This window comes from Staurois parvus, unplaced genomic scaffold, assembly GCF_062004578.1.
Source record: "Staurois parvus isolate SC_StPar_1 unplaced genomic scaffold, SC_StPar_1.0 ptg000282l, whole genome shotgun sequence".
NCBI classification, from domain to species: Eukaryota; Metazoa; Chordata; class Amphibia; order Anura; family Ranidae; genus Staurois; species Staurois parvus.
Genome location: NW_028318078.1, coordinates 12,655,315 through 12,675,426, shown reverse-complemented (window position 1 = coordinate 12,675,426; position 20,112 = coordinate 12,655,315). Strand labels below are relative to the sequence as shown.

General features: G+C 44.5%; 1 protein-coding gene across 1 annotated transcript in view; it reads right to left on the bottom strand.

Moving 5' to 3' along the window:
* Positions 1-674: 674 nt before the first annotated feature.
* IFT27 (intraflagellar transport 27) overlaps positions 675-20,112 on the bottom strand; it is a 73,829-nt gene continuing 54,391 nt past the window's right edge. Inside the window, exons 4-7 of the mRNA XM_089681950.1 lie at positions 15,706-15,765; positions 10,594-10,711; positions 4,256-4,365; positions 675-3,301 (exon numbers count right to left, since the gene is read on the bottom strand). Of these exons, the coding sequence (XP_089538076.1) occupies positions 3,203-3,301; positions 4,256-4,365; positions 10,594-10,711; positions 15,706-15,765 (387 nt within the window). The 3' untranslated portion in view covers positions 675-3,202. The remainder of the gene's footprint in view (positions 3,302-4,255; positions 4,366-10,593; positions 10,712-15,705; positions 15,766-20,112) is intronic.

The window sequence follows — 20,112 nt, the reverse complement described above, 5'->3', positions numbered from 1 at the left end:
GTCTGGTGTGTTCCTTGGTCTTCATGATGCTGTTTGTTCACTAATGTTCTCTAACAAACCTCTGAGGGCCTCACAGAACAGCTGAATTTATACTGAGATTAAAATACACACAGGTGGACTCTATTTTCCAATTAGGTGACTTTTGAAAACAGTTGGTTCCACTAGATTTTAGTTAGGGGTATCAGAGTAAAGGGGGCTGAATACAAATGCACGCCACATTTTTCAGATATTTATTTGTAAAAAATGTTACATTTTTGGTTGCAACATGACAAAATGTGGAAAATTTCAAGGGGTATGAATACTTCAAGGCACTGTATAAATCAAAATTGAATGTGCATACAATACATCTTCATAAAGCATCAAAAATAGTCCATCCACCATTTAAAAGTCAGTGACATGAACAGCCTCAGCACTATATCTCTCATGTAAGTGCAAAATAAAGAGGTGAAGCTCTTCAAATTGTTTCACACTTCACTGCTCTGTTCTTCTACTGCATGCAAACCCCACTCTTACCAGAGCAATTTGACCCTCCAAATCAGAGAAGTCAAAAATAGCCTCAAATACAACCAAACTCCCGTCACAGAGGTGCTAGGAACTTGCCACTCCAGGTCTGATCCATAGGTCAACCTCCGGTTCTCCAGTATATTATAAAGATATAAACTAGAAGAGCCGCATAGTGTAAAACCATAAAAGCAATTTTATTTATTAAAAACTTCAAACTACTTACAAAAATCCATAAATAGCAATGCATATAGCAAATACAGCAAGTCCCAAGAATGAGGTAAGTAAGTGGCAGATTGGAATAGGTAGAGGAACACTTTTTTTATACCAGTGAATTGATCCTCTGGTTGCCAGGTGGGGTGTCATCATTTGGCCATTATATTCTACACCTCCTATGACTTGATTGTAATTGTGAATGAAGTGAGGTCCTTCCACCAGACCCTGCTTTCCTTGCATTTCCACTGAGGTGTTTTTGTGGATGAAAGAAACAAAATATACTTCCTGCTTATCCTTTCATTTAAGGGACAAAATGTCCTCATTATAGAAACCTGCTAACTCCACCTTTTAGCTTTGTGGGCTCCAGTCTTTGCAGAAAGCCCTTGTGATTTGCTCACACTGTGTTAAGAGCTGTTACACATAGAGGCGGTATCACTGATGGAATAGAGGTGACATAAGGTTCAACATAATTTTTCCACTGCTACTCATAAAAGTTGGGCATCCAGGGGGCTGCAGGTGGCAGTCTTTCCCTTCATAAATACAGAAGTCATATGTGTACCCTGTGGCCATCCGGCATATTTACTAGGCATAGATTGATGCCCAGCCTGCCTGTAAAATAGATGAAAACGCATCAATGCAGATATGTTTGCCAGGAGTATAAATTTTGGAGATATATAATTTATAAGTGGCCTAATTTTGTAAATCTTATCATATTCGTGGTGACTTTGGGGAGAGTAGAGGGAATTTTTGTTAAAATGCAGGGATCTCATAAATAATTTTATAACATGTCCTGGTCATAACAGTGAAATACAACAACATTGGTGAGTGTGGTGTGTGGACCAACAAGACTGCAGTTCATATTTTTCTCTGAGTCCCATATTTATATTGAGGCCATTAAAGATTTTAAATTCTTCAAATGTGATGGACTTCCAATTAAATAAGCAGGCATAAATGGAACTGCATAAATTATCAGAGAAAAACAAATACAAAAACTGAAGGGGTGTAAAATGTTCGGTTTGTGCCTGGGCTGTATGGGGGGGGGGGGATGAGGAATTAGATGAGGGATTTAAAAGTTCCTCTGGAACATTAGTAAGGACCTTGTCCTTTGTGGCTGATGTGACACCCACTACTTGTACTTGGCATTTCATCCAAATGTACTGCGCTGCTGGTGCTTGCCACTTTACCAGGATGTGCTGCATTGCTGATGCTTGCCTGCTATTCAAAATGCTCAATTCTTTTTGTAGGGACCATTTCATCCTCTGAATCAGATGGTTCTCCACTGATCAACATTCTCTCCTCCCCTCTACTCTCATCTGTCATGCTCAGAATATGAAAGGCCTCACTACTTGTGAACCTATGTTTGGATGTGGTGTTATGGACACCGGTTCTGGCTGCTGATTAGGTTACATTAGCTGACTCTGGTGACACTGTATTGATATGGCAGTGCTGGCTTTCCTGGCTCCTCTGACACTGGCACTGGTGTGACTAGCGATCATAACAATGTTGCTTGCTTCACTGGCTCTGTTGACACTGGCACTGGTATGGTGGCGATCAGGACATTGATGTTGATGCATATTAGTCTGGCGTCTGACGGGGTATATAATCAGGGTCACTGGCTGGCTGCACTAGTCTGGTGATAGTGTGGCTGGTGTAGCTATTGATCAGGTACAGTGGTGCTGGCGGTCAAGGACACTGTGGCTGACAGTACTTTATTGTCAAACTGCACTGCTGTTGCTAGCAATAAGCAACACAGGGACTCTGTAGCTGGATTCATTGGTAAATTGGTGGAGGACACTGGTGTTTTGGCGGGGAAACACTGTGTCGGAGATCAAATCACTCACAGATTGCTGGCTGCAACAGCTCTCTTTCCTCTCAAAGGCACTGCCTGTGTGAGGAGAGAGAACTGATGGCTACACCTTGCAGACTTTGTTTACATTTTGTGATCTCATGTTGCAGGGCAAGTTTAATTGGTTCTGTACCTGGCCCTGTGATCTGCGTACCCAAGGGACACAACGATCACAGGGTGTGCCGCCGCACACTCTGTGAGCCATGCACGAGTGGCTGATGTGGGAGACTGTATATATACACCCTCCTGTCTCAAAGCTACTCCCATCCAGCCATTTTTCTACATGGGTCAGATGGGAAATGGTTAAAGTACATAGGAATCTACAATAAAGGATTTTTAAGATACTTGCAGTATACTGAATTTATCTGATCAGGGTGGAGATAAATAGGAACATTACCCATGTTTTACTTTTTAACAAATGAAAAATCATCTAAAATAAAATGAAAAGGTAGCAGCACCAAAAAAAAATATAAAAATATATATTTGCTAGAATTTTAACATTTTCACAACAATTTAATTCTCCCCAACAATAGTCCCATACAACCCAAACATTAATAAAAACTGTATGGCGACAATGTATACAACCCGGATTTAGACTGTAGTCCTCCAATCTTCCAGCTTGAAAAAGACAGCTTGAATCTACAGAAGATTTCTGAATCCTTCCGCTCTGTCTTGGTACAAACGATGTAATGCTTTTGCCAGTGCTCGAAACGGCTGATCATAGTTTTCCAGCTCCTTCTACAATGACATCACACCAAATATAATGTTTACCAATCACTCTAGTAACTTATTTATTTTTTTAAATCAAATGAAAGGGCTTTAAAATACTCTCTAGAAATGACTACTGTTCAGGAGCTCTTACAATCTAGAGACTTTTTGTAGGTTTACAGAATTTTCCTAACCAGTCAGTCCCTGCAATTACAATCTGTTATCTTTATTGTTAGCAATGCAGCACTGTAACAGAATGATGTGGGATAAATTGGGAAGAGTGAAACGAAAAGACAATATATCAATAGAAACGTGTTGGATATTTCTGTCCTAGAAGGACAACACAGTGCGCCTTTAAAACCCAAATGAAATCAATGGGTCTGTGAAACACTCACTTTGTCAATTCTCCAAAAGCCAAAAAGTTCAGGCCCCTCCATCTGCTCTCTCATCACCAATTAACCTCATCAGTAAGGGGGAGGGGGGTGGGAGGTAAAGAAGAGGGACACAACAAGCCCTAATTATTTTTCACCCTCTTTTGGAGAAAAGTGAAAAACCCTCTAAAAATGGTACATACCGTAAGAGGAGATTAGAAACTAGACAAAATATATCTAAACATGCCATCACTGCTATAAATTGCAGAACCTCCTTCAAAAACTGCTAGCAAAAAAGGGTTAAAAGTAATAAATGTTGCTCAAACTTTATCAGAGTTAATTTTGCCAAACATTTACTTATCACATCACTAAATAAAGACATTGGAAGAAAAAATGATTTATTCAAAACAAGTGATAGCACAATTAGCTACTGAAACTTGATGCTGCCAACACCAGATTAACTGACAGAAAAAGGGGTGGATTAACAAAACTCTCTTATGCAGAGAAGCAAAAAGGTAGAAGAATAGTTCTTGAGATCGACAGCTGTTTGGTACTGCAAGCAGCCAAGAATAGTTTGTCTCGCTTATCTGCTTTATACACAAGATGTAATTACCGCGGATGTCTCAAAATACTCCAATCCGTGGCTCACTGCCCACTCTTCAGCTTGATTCTTCTCCACCACTCTGCGGCCAGTTAGGTCTGTTTTGTTTGCCACCAGAACTCCTAATGAGAAAGAAGAACAGATAAGCGATGGATCTGGACCAATACTACAAGGACAGAAGACAAAATAATGAATGAAAAATGGGAACCAACAAGCAAATTAGTGAATAGAAGCACAATTTAGAAATGTGTTGAGGGGAAAACCAATAGTCCCAAAATCCAGCCTAGTCCCAGAGGTAAAAAAAAAGTTTGTGTGGTGTCTTTTGGATTACCCTCTATGAAAATGTAAGAAGTTGTGTTCTTTAGAATAGGATAATATGAGAGCAGCAAACATGTGAAGCATGTTCGAAAATCAGCATGGTTCTGAATGGCTTTGTTTGCTCTATATCACATACTTCACTTGCGTCTTTTAAGCAAAACATTTTCCCCCCAGCTCTTGGGATGCTTTACATCATCAAAAAAAAGGTATACAGTAGGAGTTGATTTACAGTCACCATGTTAAAGCTGTGGACTTAAAGGGCAAGCAGGAGATGCATATTTGACCTCTATGAATGAAAACAAATTTTCATTCAAATTGCATGTTTCTTCAGGTGATTGTAGCCGTATTAGTGCATTTGCGACAGAAACAATTGAGTACAGTCCGTGATACTTTTTTTTATTTGCACTAACATACAATTTTGAGGACAAGCTTTCGGGGAGTGTCCCCTTCTTCAAGGTCTGCTTGGACCTTGAAGAAGGGGACACTCCCCAAAAGCTTGTCCTCAAAATTGTATGTTAGTGCAAATAAAAAAAGTATCACGGACAGTACTCCATTGTTCATGTTTCTTCACAAACCTGCCAACCAAACACGCAGGATACCTTCCTCCCCCGACACTTGAAAAAAAGGACTCTTCATGCTTCCCAAATTGTCCGAGGACTAATATGCTAAAATTTTGTTATGGAAGGAAAAATGGTTTGTGAGAAGTTCAATGGTGCCATCCATCATATGACTTCAATGCTCTATAGATAAGAAAAGGCACTGGCCTGTATACTGACTGACACAATTTAATAAACTAATTTCTGACTGATCGTCGCAAAGCAGAAATTTGGTGAAGCTGCAATCTAAGATTGGCACATAGCTTCAATTGGTGGGAACATTAAAGGATACGTTCACCTTAGGAGTAAAAAAATGTGCATTTATTATTTTTGTCCAAAGGAGCCTGGAAAGCATTGCACCAGCGATCAGTAGATCGCTGATGCCATGCAGGTCTCCTGCAGACCTGTCAGAATATCTGCTAGCCCTATGGGATGTACGGCCAAGCAGATATTCTGACAGGAAGCTTGAATGAACTACCATGGCGCTCCACAGCGCCGTGGTAGTTCATTGAAAACTACAAGCAGACAGCTGCTAAGGCTGCCAGGACTTGTAGGCACTCATTCACAGAAATCTGTGAATGAGTGATGCGGCTGTGTGGACGGAGCCCCGCACAGACGAGCTGTTTTCAAATCAGATAGTACGGGGAAACTTCTCCCCGTTATCGGTCAGAGAAAGGGAGGGCGGCTATGGGAACATGTTACATGTTCCAAAGGTGAACCTATCGTTTAAGAGCTATTTTGTCTAAGGTTTACATAGATTCCAAAATATTCTATTAAAATCCGCCAAATTTGAAGGAAACAGAAAACAGTGTGGTTTGCAAATACCAATCTAAATCATATATGATGGCAAATATGCAGATAAATATTAAATGTAAAAATCACAGAAAAGAAGGGTGATAACAGATAGAAAGTATATATCAATATGTATAGCTCCGTCCAATCTGGCTGAGGGGGGCCTGCCACGCGGCCTACCGTACCTACAGATCCCGGGCCCTATAGCACCCACAGACGCCGGCCCACAGCACCTACAGACGCCAGGCCTTATAGCACCTACAGACAACAGCCTACAGCACTTACAGACGTCGGGCCTACAGCACCAACAGACGCCGGTTTACAGCACCTACAGACGTCGGGCCCTACAGCACCTACAGACGTCGGGCCCTACAGCACCTACAGACCTCGGGCCCTACAGCACCTACAGACGTCGGGCCCTACAGCACCTACAGACGTCGGGCCCTACAGCACCTACAGACGTCGGGCCCTACAGCACCTACAGACGCCGGGCCCTACAGCACCTACAGACGCCGGGCCCTACAGCACCTACAGACGCCGGGCCCTACAGCACCTACAGACGCCGGGCCCTACAGCACCTACAGACGCCGGGCCCTACAGCACCTACAGATGCCGGGCCCTACAGCACCTACAGACGCCGGGCCCTACAGCACCTACAGACTGCCGCGACTAGCCAGCAGATGACCCAGCCGCCCACCACTCTCCTTCTCTTCCCACAGTTGAACCCGGCCTACGAGACCCGACCCAGCCTTCTACGTCGTGGCCTGACCCAGCCCTGAGGCTCTCCTGCCTACCCCCGAGTAGCGAGACCTGCCACAGCCTACCAAGACATGGCCCGAACCTGACCCAAGGCCCCTCTATCCACCCCCGAAGTAGACTTGGCGAGCGACCCTACCCCCGGAGAACAGCCCTGCCTCCGTGAGGCCTACCATCCCGGACCTCCTGTGCCCACTGGATGATCTACCCCATCCTGACCTGCAGCCCACCGGATGACCCCCTCATAACCCTCCAACCTGGGACTCACGCAGACTTGAACTTGCTACCTGCAAATTACCAAACTGATCTTCATCCACCCAGATCCTAATCACTAGTACTCCTGCTACAAGAAGCTACTTCAACGGGATCCGCCACTGCACGACAGACTTTCCACATCAATATGCCCTAAGGTGAAACCTTTCACCTCCCTCACTTGACCAGCACTCCGCTAACCCTCCTAATATGCCACCTGTACTCCTCCTCATACTCCTCTCCTCCTTTCCCAAAATCTCCTCCCTCTACCCCCCCTACTCCCCCAAAACAACTATACATCGCACCCTCACTACTCCCATCTTCCCACTACGGCTCTCAACACCTCCTCCTAATACTCCACTCTCCCACTGACCCACACGCCACCACTAACAGACCCACACGCTCTTGCACATCCTGCTCCCATGCCACCTTTCTCACCCTTCTTCTCCTAACCGCCGGGGACATCTCCCCGAACCCTGGTCCCTCACCACCTCACTCACCCACTAGGCACCCTCCTACTCCCACAAACTGCCGCAACCCCCTCAACCTAATACCTGTCCCCCTCCTCCCCACATCCACCCCTCCATTCTCAGTTGCACTCCTGAACGCCCGATCGGTTTGCAACAAGCTCACCGCCATCCATGACCTCTTTATCTCCCACTCCCTCAACCTCCTAGCGGTCACTGAAACCTGGATACAAGCCACTGACTCCACCTCCCCTGCGGCACTTTCCTATGGAGGTCTCATCTGGACCCATTCACCTAGACCGAGCGGTCGTAGAGGTGGTGGGGTAGGCATGCTCTTGTTACCGCTGAGCACCTTCCAGGTCCTCCCAAACCCTCCCTCTCCTCATTCGAGGCCCACTGCATCCGGCTCTTCTCTCCCACCGCTCTGAGGATTGCAGTAATCTATCGGCCTCCTGGACCCGTATCCCGCTTCCTCGACGATTTTTCCGCCTGGCTACCCACCATCATCCTTGGCGACTTCAATATCCCTATCAACGTCAACAACCCGGCTACATCCCAACTACTCCACTTAACCTCTTCTTTTGCATTCACACAGTGCACACAGTCCTCCACCCACACCGACGGGAACACCCTGGACCTCGTTTTCTCTCATCTCTGCACCCCCCACAACCTCACAAACACCCCTTACCCCCTCTCTCTGACCACAACCTCATTACGTTCTCCGTCTCCCCGTCCTCAAACACCTACCCCCCCAAACGTCAAACCATCACCATCTGTAACCTCCGCAACCTGAACCCGGCCCCTCTCCACTCTGCAGCTAATCGTCTTTACGACAGTAGCTTTCCATTGTCCTGCACTGACCTGGCCACTACTGCGTATAACAACTTGCTGTCAGCTGCCTTAGACTCCTTCGCACCCCTAGCCACACGCAGCATTAGACCCCGACCGCTTCAACCCTGGCAGAACAACCACACCAAAAATCTCAAACGATGCAGTCGTGCGCTGGAGCGATTGTGGCGCAAAACCAGATCCCCTCAAGTGTTCACCCTTTACAAATCCGCCTTCCTCACCTACACCTGCTCCTTCCACGCCGCCAAACAAGCCTACTTCGTAACCCTCATCAATACCCTCTCCACCTGTCCTCGCCGGCTCTTCTCCACTTTCAACTCCCTACTCTCTCCCCCCCACCTCCACCCATTAACTCACTCACCGCCCATGAGATTGCCAACCACTTCCAAAACAAGATCGACGCAATCCGTAAAGACATCGCCAATGCTCAATCTACCTCTCCCCCTAGCCTCCCTCCCACGATAACCCCCTCAACTCTCCCCTCCTCTGACCTCGCAACTGCCCTGATCCCCACCACACCTAACATCACGCACACTAAAACCTCCCCAACATTCCACTCCTTCAGCCTTGCTACCACTGAAGAGATCACTAAGATCTTCTCAGAAGCCCGCCTCACCACTTGCCCCCTTGACCCTGTCCGCACACAATGCCTCCGGTCTCCCTCCTCCTCCATCCTACGCTCCCTCACCCACATCTTCAATCTCTCCATCTCTACTGGCGCATTGCCCTCCCCCCTTAAGGACGCGCACATCACTCCCATACTCAAAAAACCCTCCCTAGACCACACCGACCTAAACAACCTTAGACCCATCTCCCTGCTGCCATTTACATCCAAGCTCCTTAAGCGCTTAGTCTACAATCGCCTAAGCTCCCACCTCACTGACAACAACCTCCTCGATCCACTACAGTCTGGCTTTCGTCCCCTACACTCCACCGAAACCGCCCTACTCAAAATCACTAATGACCTGCTCACCGGCAAAGCTAATGGCCACTACTAAGTCCACCTACTCCTCGACCTTTCTGCGGCCTTCGACACAGTTGACCACCCCCTCCTCCTTAATAAACTATACTCTCTTGGCATCAGAGACTCCACTCTCTCCTGGCTCTCCTCCTATCTATCCCAAAGCTCCTTCAGCGTCACCTATAACGCTGCCACCTCCCCCTCTCTGTTGGGGTCCCCCAAGGCTCTGTCCTCGGGCTCCTTCTCTTCTCCATCTACACCTCCTCCCTTGGTCAACAGATACACTCAACTTCAACTACCACCTCTACGCCGATGACAGGAAAATCTACCTCTCCACCCCTCGCCTCACCCCTTCAGTTTCTGCCCGAATCACCTGCCTACTGAACGACATATCGGACTGGATGTCACTTCACTTCCTCAAATTAAACCTTTCCAAAACTGAGCTCCTAATTTTCCCCCCAGCCCACGCCCCCACCCTCTCCATCACGACCAACAACATCACCATCAGCCCCACCCCGCAAGCCAAAGTCCTAGGTGTCACTCTAGACTCAAATCTGTCCTTCCAACCCCATGTCCAATCGCTGGCTAACTCATGCAGGCTCCACCTCCGCAACATCTCCAAAATACGCACGTTCCTAACTCCAGACACTACTAAACAACTCATTCACTCCCATATTATCTCACGACTCGACTACTGCAACTCCCTCCTCACCGGCCTACCTCATCACAGACTATCCCCGCTTCAGTTTATCCTGAACTCAGCGGCCAGACTCATCCACCTTACCATTCCCTCCACTGGCTTCCAATTGCCCAACGCATTAAATTCAAACTACTAATATTGACGTACAAAGCCATTCATAACACTGCCCAAAACTACCTCACCGACCTGATACCCAAATACCATCCAACCCGTACTCTTCGCTCCTCGCAAGACCACCTACTTTCTAGCTCCCTGGTCTCCTCCTCCCACGCCCGACTGCAGGAATTCCCCCATCCTCTGGAACTCACTACCCCAATCCATCAGACTGTCACCTACCCTCCTCACCTTTAGGCACACCCTGAAAACCCATCTCTTCAGGGAAGCCTACCCCACCCTCACCTAACAGCCAATCTCCTCCTACCACTCCATCCCCCACAGCCACTTCCTCCTGTACCACTATCCCCTCCCTCCTAGATTGTAAGCTCAAAAGAGCAGGGCCCTCAAACCTCTCGTATATTGTTTTGTTACTGTATTGTCTCATGTACTGTCCCCCACTATATTATACAGCGCTGAGCAAACTTTTTGACGCTATATAAACACTGTATAATAATAATAATATCAACAAGATATGAAAAATTAAGTTGGCAGTTGTCACTAACCTGGGAGGTGAGGGCTCATGGTTTTGGATTTCACTCTCTGCAGCCATCTTGAACAGTCAGTAAAAGATGTCTCACTTGTTACATCAAACACTAAGCACAAAGCACTAGGCTGGTCCCACTGACAAGATAAAAGTATAGTATACAATTAATATACCATCCATGTGGGAATCCTTTCATTAACATGCACACTGCCAGATTCACAGTATGTCCCCAGACAGGTGTTCTGAACCAAGGATGGTGCCCTCTAATGGCCAGAATGCAAGTGTACAATCCCAACACACATGTTCCTGCCTTAAAATGGCTGTGTGTATAAGTGGGTGCTGCAGCGACCGTCAGCTGGAACAGAATCAAAAAGGGAGAATATCACCAGCACACTGAGGATCACCAATATGGGTCCAAAAGTTTCAATGAACGATCACATAGTTACAGCAAGGCAACGTTTCGGAGTCTCACAGGACCCCTTCATCAAATGCAATCTGAAGACCTATCTTCTGCCCACAGAGAGGACATGCACCATTATTGAACACCGATGTGATGACTGCTACATTTAAGAATTTTTTCTAAACATACAAATGTCTGTATACACAGTTTACAGTTGCAAGAAAAAGTATGTGAACCCCTTGGGATTACGTGGAGTTTTGCATGAATTGGGCATAAAATGTGCTTTGAACGTCATCTAAGTCACAACAATAGAAGAACACAGTCTGCTGAACATAATACTACACAAACATTAGATGTTACCATGGTTTAATTGCACATAACATGTAAACATTCACAGTGCAAGGAGGAAAAGGTATGTGAACCTTTGGACTTAATAACTGGTTGACCCTCCTTTGGCAGCAATAACCTCAACCAAACGTTTCCTGTAGTTGCAGATCAGACCTGCACAACGATCTGGAGTAATTTTGGACCACTCCTCTTCACAAAACTGTTTCAGTGTAGCAATATTCTTGGGATGTCTGGTGTGAATCGCTCTCTTAAGGTCACGCCACAGCATTTCAATCGTGTTCAGGTCAGGACTCTGACTGGGCCACGCCAGAAGGCGTATTCTGTGCTGTTGCAGCCATTGTTTTGTTGAATTACTTGTATGCTTTGGGTCATTGTCCTGTTGCATCACCCATCCTCTGCGGAGCTTCAGTTGGCGGACAGATGGTCGTACGTTTTCCTGCAAAATGTCTTGATAAACTCTGGAATTCATTTTCCCATCAATGACAACAATCCGTCCAGGCCCTGAGGCAGCAAAGCAGCCCCAAACCATGATGCTCCCTCCGCCATGTTTTACAGTGGGGATGAGGTTTTGATGTTGGTGTGCTGTGCCTTTTTTTCTCCACACATAGCGTTGTGTGTTCTTCCCAAACAACTCAATCTTGGTTTCATCTGTCCACAGTATATTTTGCCAGTAGTGCTGTGGAACATCCAGGTGCTCTTTTGCAAACTTCAAACATGCTGCAATATTCTTTTTGGACAGCAATGGCTTCCTCCGTGGTGTCCTCCCATGTACTCCATTGTTGTTTAATGTTTTCCTTATTGTAGATGTGTCAACAAAAATGTTAGCATGTGCCAGAGATTTCTGTAGGTCTTTAGCTGACACTCTGGGATTCTTCTTTACCTCATGCAGCATTCTGCGCTGTGCTCTTGCATTCATTTTTACAGGACAACCACGCCTAGGGAGAGTAGCAACAGTGCTAAACTTTCTCCATTTGTAGACAGTCTGTCTTACCGTGGACACGAACATCAAGGCTTTTGGAGATACTTTTGTAACCCTTTCGAGCTTCATGCAAGTCAACAATTCTTGAGCTTAGGTCTTCTGAGAGCTCTTTTCTGCGAGGCATGGTTCACATCAGACAGTTCTTCTTGAAACCAGTAAACCCAAAACAGGTGTGTGTTTTTTAAGGGCAGGACAGCTGTCAGCAACACATCCAATATCATCACACTGATTGGAGTCAAGGTTGACTCACTCCTGGCTCCAATTAGCTCTGGGAGAAGTCATTAAGCTATGGCCTCACATACTTTTTCCTCCCTGCACTGTGAATGTTTACATGTTATGTGCAATTAAACCATGGCAACATCTAATGTTTGTGTAGTATTATGTTCAGCAGACTGTGTTCTTCTATTGTTGTGACTTAGATGACGTTCAAAGCACATTTTATGCCCAATTCATGCAAAACTCCACGTAATCCCAACGGGTTCACATACTTTTTCTTGCAACTGTATACCGCTTGGCCTGTGTTCATGTCAGGGGAAACCTAAATAGTCAACCAAAAGAGCCCTGATGTTGTAAGGATCTTTGATTTAATGATGCACGTGTCATTGATTATACTATAGATAAAACTGAATACAGCTTTCAAAAATAGATACAAGCATAAAAACTGATTAACAAAGTATATAGAGTCATGTGAAAATGTAAGTACACCCCATGGAAATTGTTGACTTTTTCAACATTTTTGAACAAGTAAAGATTAGATCTCCATTCAAACACTGCCTACAAATAAAGGTGATATTTTAAAATAAATTATATAAAAATTAATATGGTGTCCTCATTCTCATCATCTAAAAGAACAAAAATGCAGATTAGTCATGTGGAAAAAGCAAGTACATCCCTACATTTACCACAATCACAAATCCATGAAATCAGAATCAGATATTCTAGATTAGGTTCCAATGATTAGAAGCTACTTAATGCAGGTGGAACAGTTCTCATTTGCTCTCAGATATCTAGGGTCTCTTTGTAACAGACATGTATGGTAACATCATTCAAAGATTAAAAGAGCTCTCCAAGGCCTTCACAAAGAAGGTTGTGCAAGGAATTTAAAAAGATCATCAAATTATTTGAAATCAATCATTCCACTGTATGGAAAATAATCTACAAGTGGCGTAGATTTCAAATAGCTGCTAATTTGTTCAGGACTGGCTAGCCCAAGGGCTGACTATACAATGATAAAATAAATCTCCCAAGTACCTCATAATTTAATTGTGGTATCTACAAGTACTGGAACTCTTGCAATAGCGGATGTCCAAATACATGCATCTACAATCTAATTTAACCTTCATGGGAGGTGTACCAGAAAAAAAATGGAATTTTGACTTGTCAGTGAATTCCATATTTTGGAGTATATTACAGGAAACTGAGTAATAGACTTACTAAAAATGGTGCACTCAGAATCCGGTGCAGCTGTGCATAGTAGCCAATCAGCTTCTAACTTCGGCTTGTTCATTTAAGTTTTGGCAATTTCACTTGGAAGCAGATTGGATGCTGTGCAGAGTTACACCAGATTTTGCACTCTCCAGCAGTTTGAGTAAATAACCCCCTATGTGTAATATGCTGCTACCTTCAGGTGACTAGACACTGGCAAAAGCTTTGCAGGGAAAACTCCCTGTGCACCCTCATATAATCTCGCCCACTCTGTTGGACTCCTATTTCTGTAGCAGAAATAACTCTTTAGCCACTTGGGAGTATCTTGCCACGTGGTGGAAGCGGCGGGTGGTAGTTTGGGGGGCCCCAGGTCAACTTTTGGATTGGGGCCCACAAGCTTCAAGCTACAGACTGTGGCAGTGCGAGACTCTGTCACTATGGAAATGGCCAGGGAAAAGACACAGAATTTACATATCTGCTGACTGCAGAGCGACAGAGCATAGTTTTGAGTGGAGCAAACTGCTTTTGCAGCTTTCTCCAAGCCTTGGTAATTTTGGGATGGGGCTCTGTAGTTTGGAGATTCTTAAGAGTCTTGAGCGGAATCTCCAACCCAGTGTCCGGGTGTTGTGGACATCAGTAGGATGTGTGCCCAGGTGCACAAGGCCCTTATAACGATGGGCTGGTGATAGCAGTAGGTGGTGAGAGTTGGAGTTGTTTGAAGACAGAACCCTGTCAGGACAGCTGTGAGTTCCTGTTGGAAACTACAACCTGTGTGAGGGGGATTCTGGGCCCAAGGACTGGGAAAATATGGCCAACTCAGAGTCTGGGAGACCAAGAGAGGGTCTGGAGGACAGAGGGAGCTGTGGAGGCCAGTGAGTTCAGGGGGGCTGGAGAGAATCCGGAAGTCTCTGGTGGGTGCTAGCTGGAGATACTGGGAAATCACTGTCAAAAGGCCATGTGGGCTTGAACAGCAAGGTGCTGTTACCTATGTCAGAGAGAGAGCTTGAATAGTAAGTGGTCTGGGAGACCAAAACAAGCAGAGATACTGCTGACCCGAGAGCCAAGTGGCTTGGTAATTTTCATTTATGTTTGCTGAATGAAGTTGAAACCCCTGTGTGGGAATCCTGGATGGACTTTTGTTTTGTTATTTCCCTTTTAATAAAAGTGGGCTATCAGGCCCTTAACTATAATGCCTGTGTGACATGGACTCACTGTACAAAAATTGCATCTACCACTGAGCTAAACATATTACAAGGCAAATAAAAGAAAAAGGAAAGGGATACAGCAAACAATAGTGAAATAGAGGACATCAATCAAATACCTACCAATCATCCCGGTGTACAGCAGAATGAGGTTCTGATGTGTAGGGGGAAAGGGGGGGGGGGTGTTAAGTGTGTACATTGGGTGATTTTGATTTGGTAGAATTCCTGGGTGGTGTTTAATTTGTTGTTTCTAAGCAGACTATTAGGCCACACCTAATATTCATCAAAATGTAACCACACCCTTTTTTCTGCAGCACGCTACAAGCACCACAGGTTCTCCCTAAAGTAGGATGTATACAATAGTTGCCATCATGTCCCATCATGTCTCTGCCCTTGGGAGATATGCTTGTAACTGTAAATCTTGCAATGTCTCATGTGCCTTGTAGTTTGGCAACAGCTGGAGGGCTGCCAGTTTGACACCAGTGCTCTAGATCCTACACACACAGTACTATGTAGATGTTAAGGTCTCATGATTGACCTACTGCACTCCCTCCAGGGGAAGAAGAGGTAAGAAGGCAAACTAAAGGATAAAAAACTGCATAAAGAGCCATAGGCTGGGAGTCCGATTACACTGGCTTCATAAATTCACTTGTAAACTTACATTTTTACTTTTCATATCTAAGACCCTAATAATATTGTGCTATCACACTGCCCAATTTTCATCATCTACTCATTTTTGTTTTATTAAAACAGCAAAAAAAAAAAAAAAAGACTCACCAACATTTCTGTCATCTCATAAAACATTGCCTTCCCAGGAGAGTCACACAGAAAGAGTTCCTAGAAGTAAAGAATAGATTTAGTATGGAATGGAATCAAAAGAAAGTACTAGAATATTCAAAACCTTTAACGAAAAAAAAAGAAACAGTGATCAACTTTGCATTTAGAACTCCTGAACTCCCTTCTTAGGCTCATTGATGTTCAATTTAGTTACATGAGTGCTGTCTTCTTGGGATTTCGGAATGGCACTGCAGTGTTTGGATCACGTGGTATACTTGGTCATGTAAAATAACAGTAGTATAATAATAGTATATCAACCTTATGACCTCCATGACATATCTGTCCATACTTTAACAGAGCCGCCACTGTATCCATCCTCCAAAAAAAAAAAGTATTTTGGATGTGAACAGACATTCATACAGTAATTCGGGCATTTACTACATGCAGTAAGCAGTGTCTTCTTCTGGAGGAGTAGGAGGAATTTCCCTCTGCTGACAGAAACAAAAGGAGCATTGCTCACTCTCATCTCTCTACCACTCAAACCACAGCTTTGTATGTTTGTCAATGAATACTAGGAAGGTTCTGTTTGGCTGAAGTGGAGATTATGAAGTCATCCGATCCTCCTCTCCAACGCAGCCAATGTCTGCCTAGTATTCATTGACAGAGTACAAGGTGGTTCCTGAATGATGGAGGGATGAGAAAAGCCAATGCCCTTGTTTCTTGCAACAGAAGAAGTCGACCCTACCCATCCTTGACAAGCTCACACTATGTAGCAAATAATACTGCAGTAGATTCATACAGGTATAAGATTGGACCAAGATAGCCCACAGTGAATCTGTCATATGAGATTATTCCTGGAGTTCTACTTTATTTTGTAAGTCAAGCCCATCTAAATTTGTTAGTGAATCTAACGCTACCATCTCACCAAACTAACAATGCTATTTCCCAAAGGTGCCTCCATTGCTCCTCCAGAGTGAAGACACCCTACGACAAGAAAGTGTTACTGACAGTGTCACCAGGTAAAAAGAAGGGGGAAATTAAAAAGGAATGCAGTCACTACATTTAATAATTGCTAAGTGCTAATATATTAAAATCTAGTTTTAGGGTTTAATGCTGCTTTAAAGTGGTTGGAAAGGTAAAAGGATTTTTACATTAATGCATCCTCTGCATTAGCGGCAGCAGGGGACCCCAGAAGAGTAGGAATTACAATCACTACAAACTCTTCAGCATCTACCAAAATATACGTTTTGGGTGAACGGACCCTTGGATAGTTTGCAGCTGACATTGTAGCTTGAAGGCATCCAGTTCTTTTTTCTTCAGTATTTCCACTCACATGTACACACCCACGTTCTGCATCTTTGTTCACGTTCATACTAGGTCCAAAGTGCAGGTTCTTTTGTTGAAGGACACTTTTGTAAGCCAAAGTTGTTTTCAAGAGTCCCTGATAGTAATTTTTGCACAAGCAGCTAAAACTCAAACATTCTTTCCTTACTTGACCATGAGCCCTGCAACCACAGATTTTTCATCTCTCAATTTACATAATGCTAATTGGCAATCAACGCTTTGAAATAAATATCAATTTCAAATACAGCTACAAATTTAACTCCTATTTCTTATAGTGTTCTTGTGATTTTTCCACCACTGTAATGTTTAAATGAAGTATGCCCCTAAAGCCGGCTAGTAGAAAGTACTCCTTTGCTGTAGATATACATACTTTTTTTTTTACCCTACTCCTAAGAAACTTTGGAGTTCTGGCATGTGCTATACACGCTAATGACCCAATTTCAGGCTGACTCATGTTATTAGTCATTCCCAAATCTTTTATACAAGTAGAAATAAGCAGATCAAATTTCTGTAGCATCTTGGCAGAGATTTTTCAGGATGGTGGGTATTTCAGCTAAGGCACCTTTCATTTGAAAGGAAATATGCTGCAAATGTTGGTGCATTACATTTCAGTGGATAGAGAGAAAACAGGTGGCGCACACACCTAGTGCATTATCCAAGGTTTATTGTAGGAATTAAATAATAAAAACATACTCACAGACGAAGCATGTATCTAAAAAGCATCTATGCTTTTTAGATACATGCTTCGTCTGTGAGTATGTTTTTATTATTTCATTCCTACAATAAACCTTGGATAATGCACTAGGTGTGTGCACCACCTGTCTTCTCTCTATCCAGTGGCTGATTTCCCCGTCTGAGGAGGGCTGCACCCCTGGAACATTTCCTTTGGTTGTCGCTGTCCTGGTACCCTTGGCTTCCCTTTTGGCTGTGCATATCCTGAGGTGCTGGAGAGTACATACGATATCCATTACATTTCAGTGTTAGAAGTTTTAAGTCTAGGGCTTTTTGCATTGAAAACACTGAAAACATCTTCTTACAAGTATATGAATAAAGGTAAAAACCTTCTCTAGACAGCAGCTCCCCCAGCCCCCCAATACTCACCTAAGCCCCCTCTCGATCCAGCAATATGCACTGGAGTCTTGGCTATACCGGGACTTCCTCTCCTCATAGGCTGAGACAGCAGAGGGAGCCATCTCCAACATGTGTCTGGGCATGCCAGGTCTATGACATGTAAGTCTACAGGAAGGGCCGTGGATAAGGGGGTACCACCAGTCCTTCTGTACGGGGCCCAGGCAGCTGGGTGAATGGGATGTGGGCAGGGAGGGTGATTGGCACAGCAGGCGGGCAATAACGCTGGCTTTCAGGTGCTGCAGAGATTACCATACAGGAGAACTGTTCCAGTAATTGTGTTCCATATGTTTCCCCCTGCTGCCCAGGCCCCCTATGTGCCCCCACCCCCATAGTGCTGCTTTCCTCCTCTCCTTCCTACCTGCAGAGGCACACAATAGGATCCTTCAGGATGGGAGAATGAGTGAAGGGTGCCAGTAAATATGTCACATTTATCAGCCCCTTTTTTCTCCTGAATGAACACAATGAGTGATCTGTACTGATCACCAACTTTGTTCATTTATATTTGGAGCATAGGGAAACGGTTTCTGTTTTTTTTTTTGGGGGGGAGCTGCTAAGTTGGCTGTATGGGGCCCGTAGTTCTAACAGCAGCCCTATCTATACCAGCTAGATATGATCTTGTAGTTCTTCTCTTGGAGTCAATATAGACATTTTGTGTGTTAGTGCCATTGTCTGAGGTTTACAACCACTTTAACAAAATTTACCAGAATATGATATTTGTATTATACACTACAACCAGTCACTTGGACTGTAATTCTGGTGTAACTTTCTACCTCTTTACTTCCTGTTTAACAAGTTCTAAGGCTTGCAAAAAGTCTAAAATCATGTTGAATGCTGCAGCTAGTACTGGCTAGATCTGTTAGCAACATTCCAGTCTGCAGCTGAAGACTGCTAAAGGTCCACTTTAAAAAAAAAAACCAAAAAACAAAAAGTTATACTTACCTGCTCTGTGTAATAGTTTTGCACAGAGCATCCCCAATCCTCCACTTATCGGGTCCGCCACTGGCACTCCTGGCCCCTCCCCCCTACTGAGCAGCCGCTCCCCTGTGCATCGCTGGATTGGGATAGGGCTCATGTAGGTATTGGGGGGACTGAGGGGAGAGCTGCACACAGAAGGTTTTTCACCTTCATGCATAGAATGCATGAAGGTAAAAAACCTTCAGACTTTAGAAATACTTTAAAAATAATTCCAGGTATGGCTATATTATACATTCACTGCTCAAAGGAACACTTTTTAATCAGAGTATAGCATCAAGTCAATTAAACACCTGGGATATTGATCTGGTCAGTTAAGTAGCAGAGGGGGTTGTTAATCAGTTTCAGCTGCTTTGGTGTTAATGAAATTAACAACAGGTACACTAGATGGGCAACAATGAGATGACCCCAAAAACAGGTGGAGGCCACTGACATTTGTTTCCCTACTCATCTTTTCTGAATGTTTTTCACTAGTTCTCCATTTGGCTAGGGTCAGTGTCGCTACTGGTAACATGAGGCGATACTGAATCCTACAGATGTTGCACAGGCAGTCCAACTCCTTCAGGATGGCACATCAATACGTGCCATTGCCAGAAGGTTTGCTTTGTCTCCCAGCACAGTCTCAAGAGCATGGAGAAGATTCAAGGAGACAGGCAGTTACTCTAGGAGAGCTGGACAGGGCCGTAGAAGGTTCTTAACCCATCAGCAGGACCGGTATCTGCTCCTTTGTGCAAAGAGGAACAGGATGAGCACTGCCAGAGCCCTACCAAATTAACTCCAGCAAGTCACTGGTGTGAATGTCTGACCAAAAAAATCAGAAATAGACTTCATGAGGGTGGCCTGAGGGCCAGACGTCCTCTAGTGGGCCCTGTGCTCACTGCCCAGCACCATAGAGCTTGACTGGCGTTTGCCATTGAACACCAGAATTGGTAGGTCCGCCACTGGCATCCTGTACTTTTC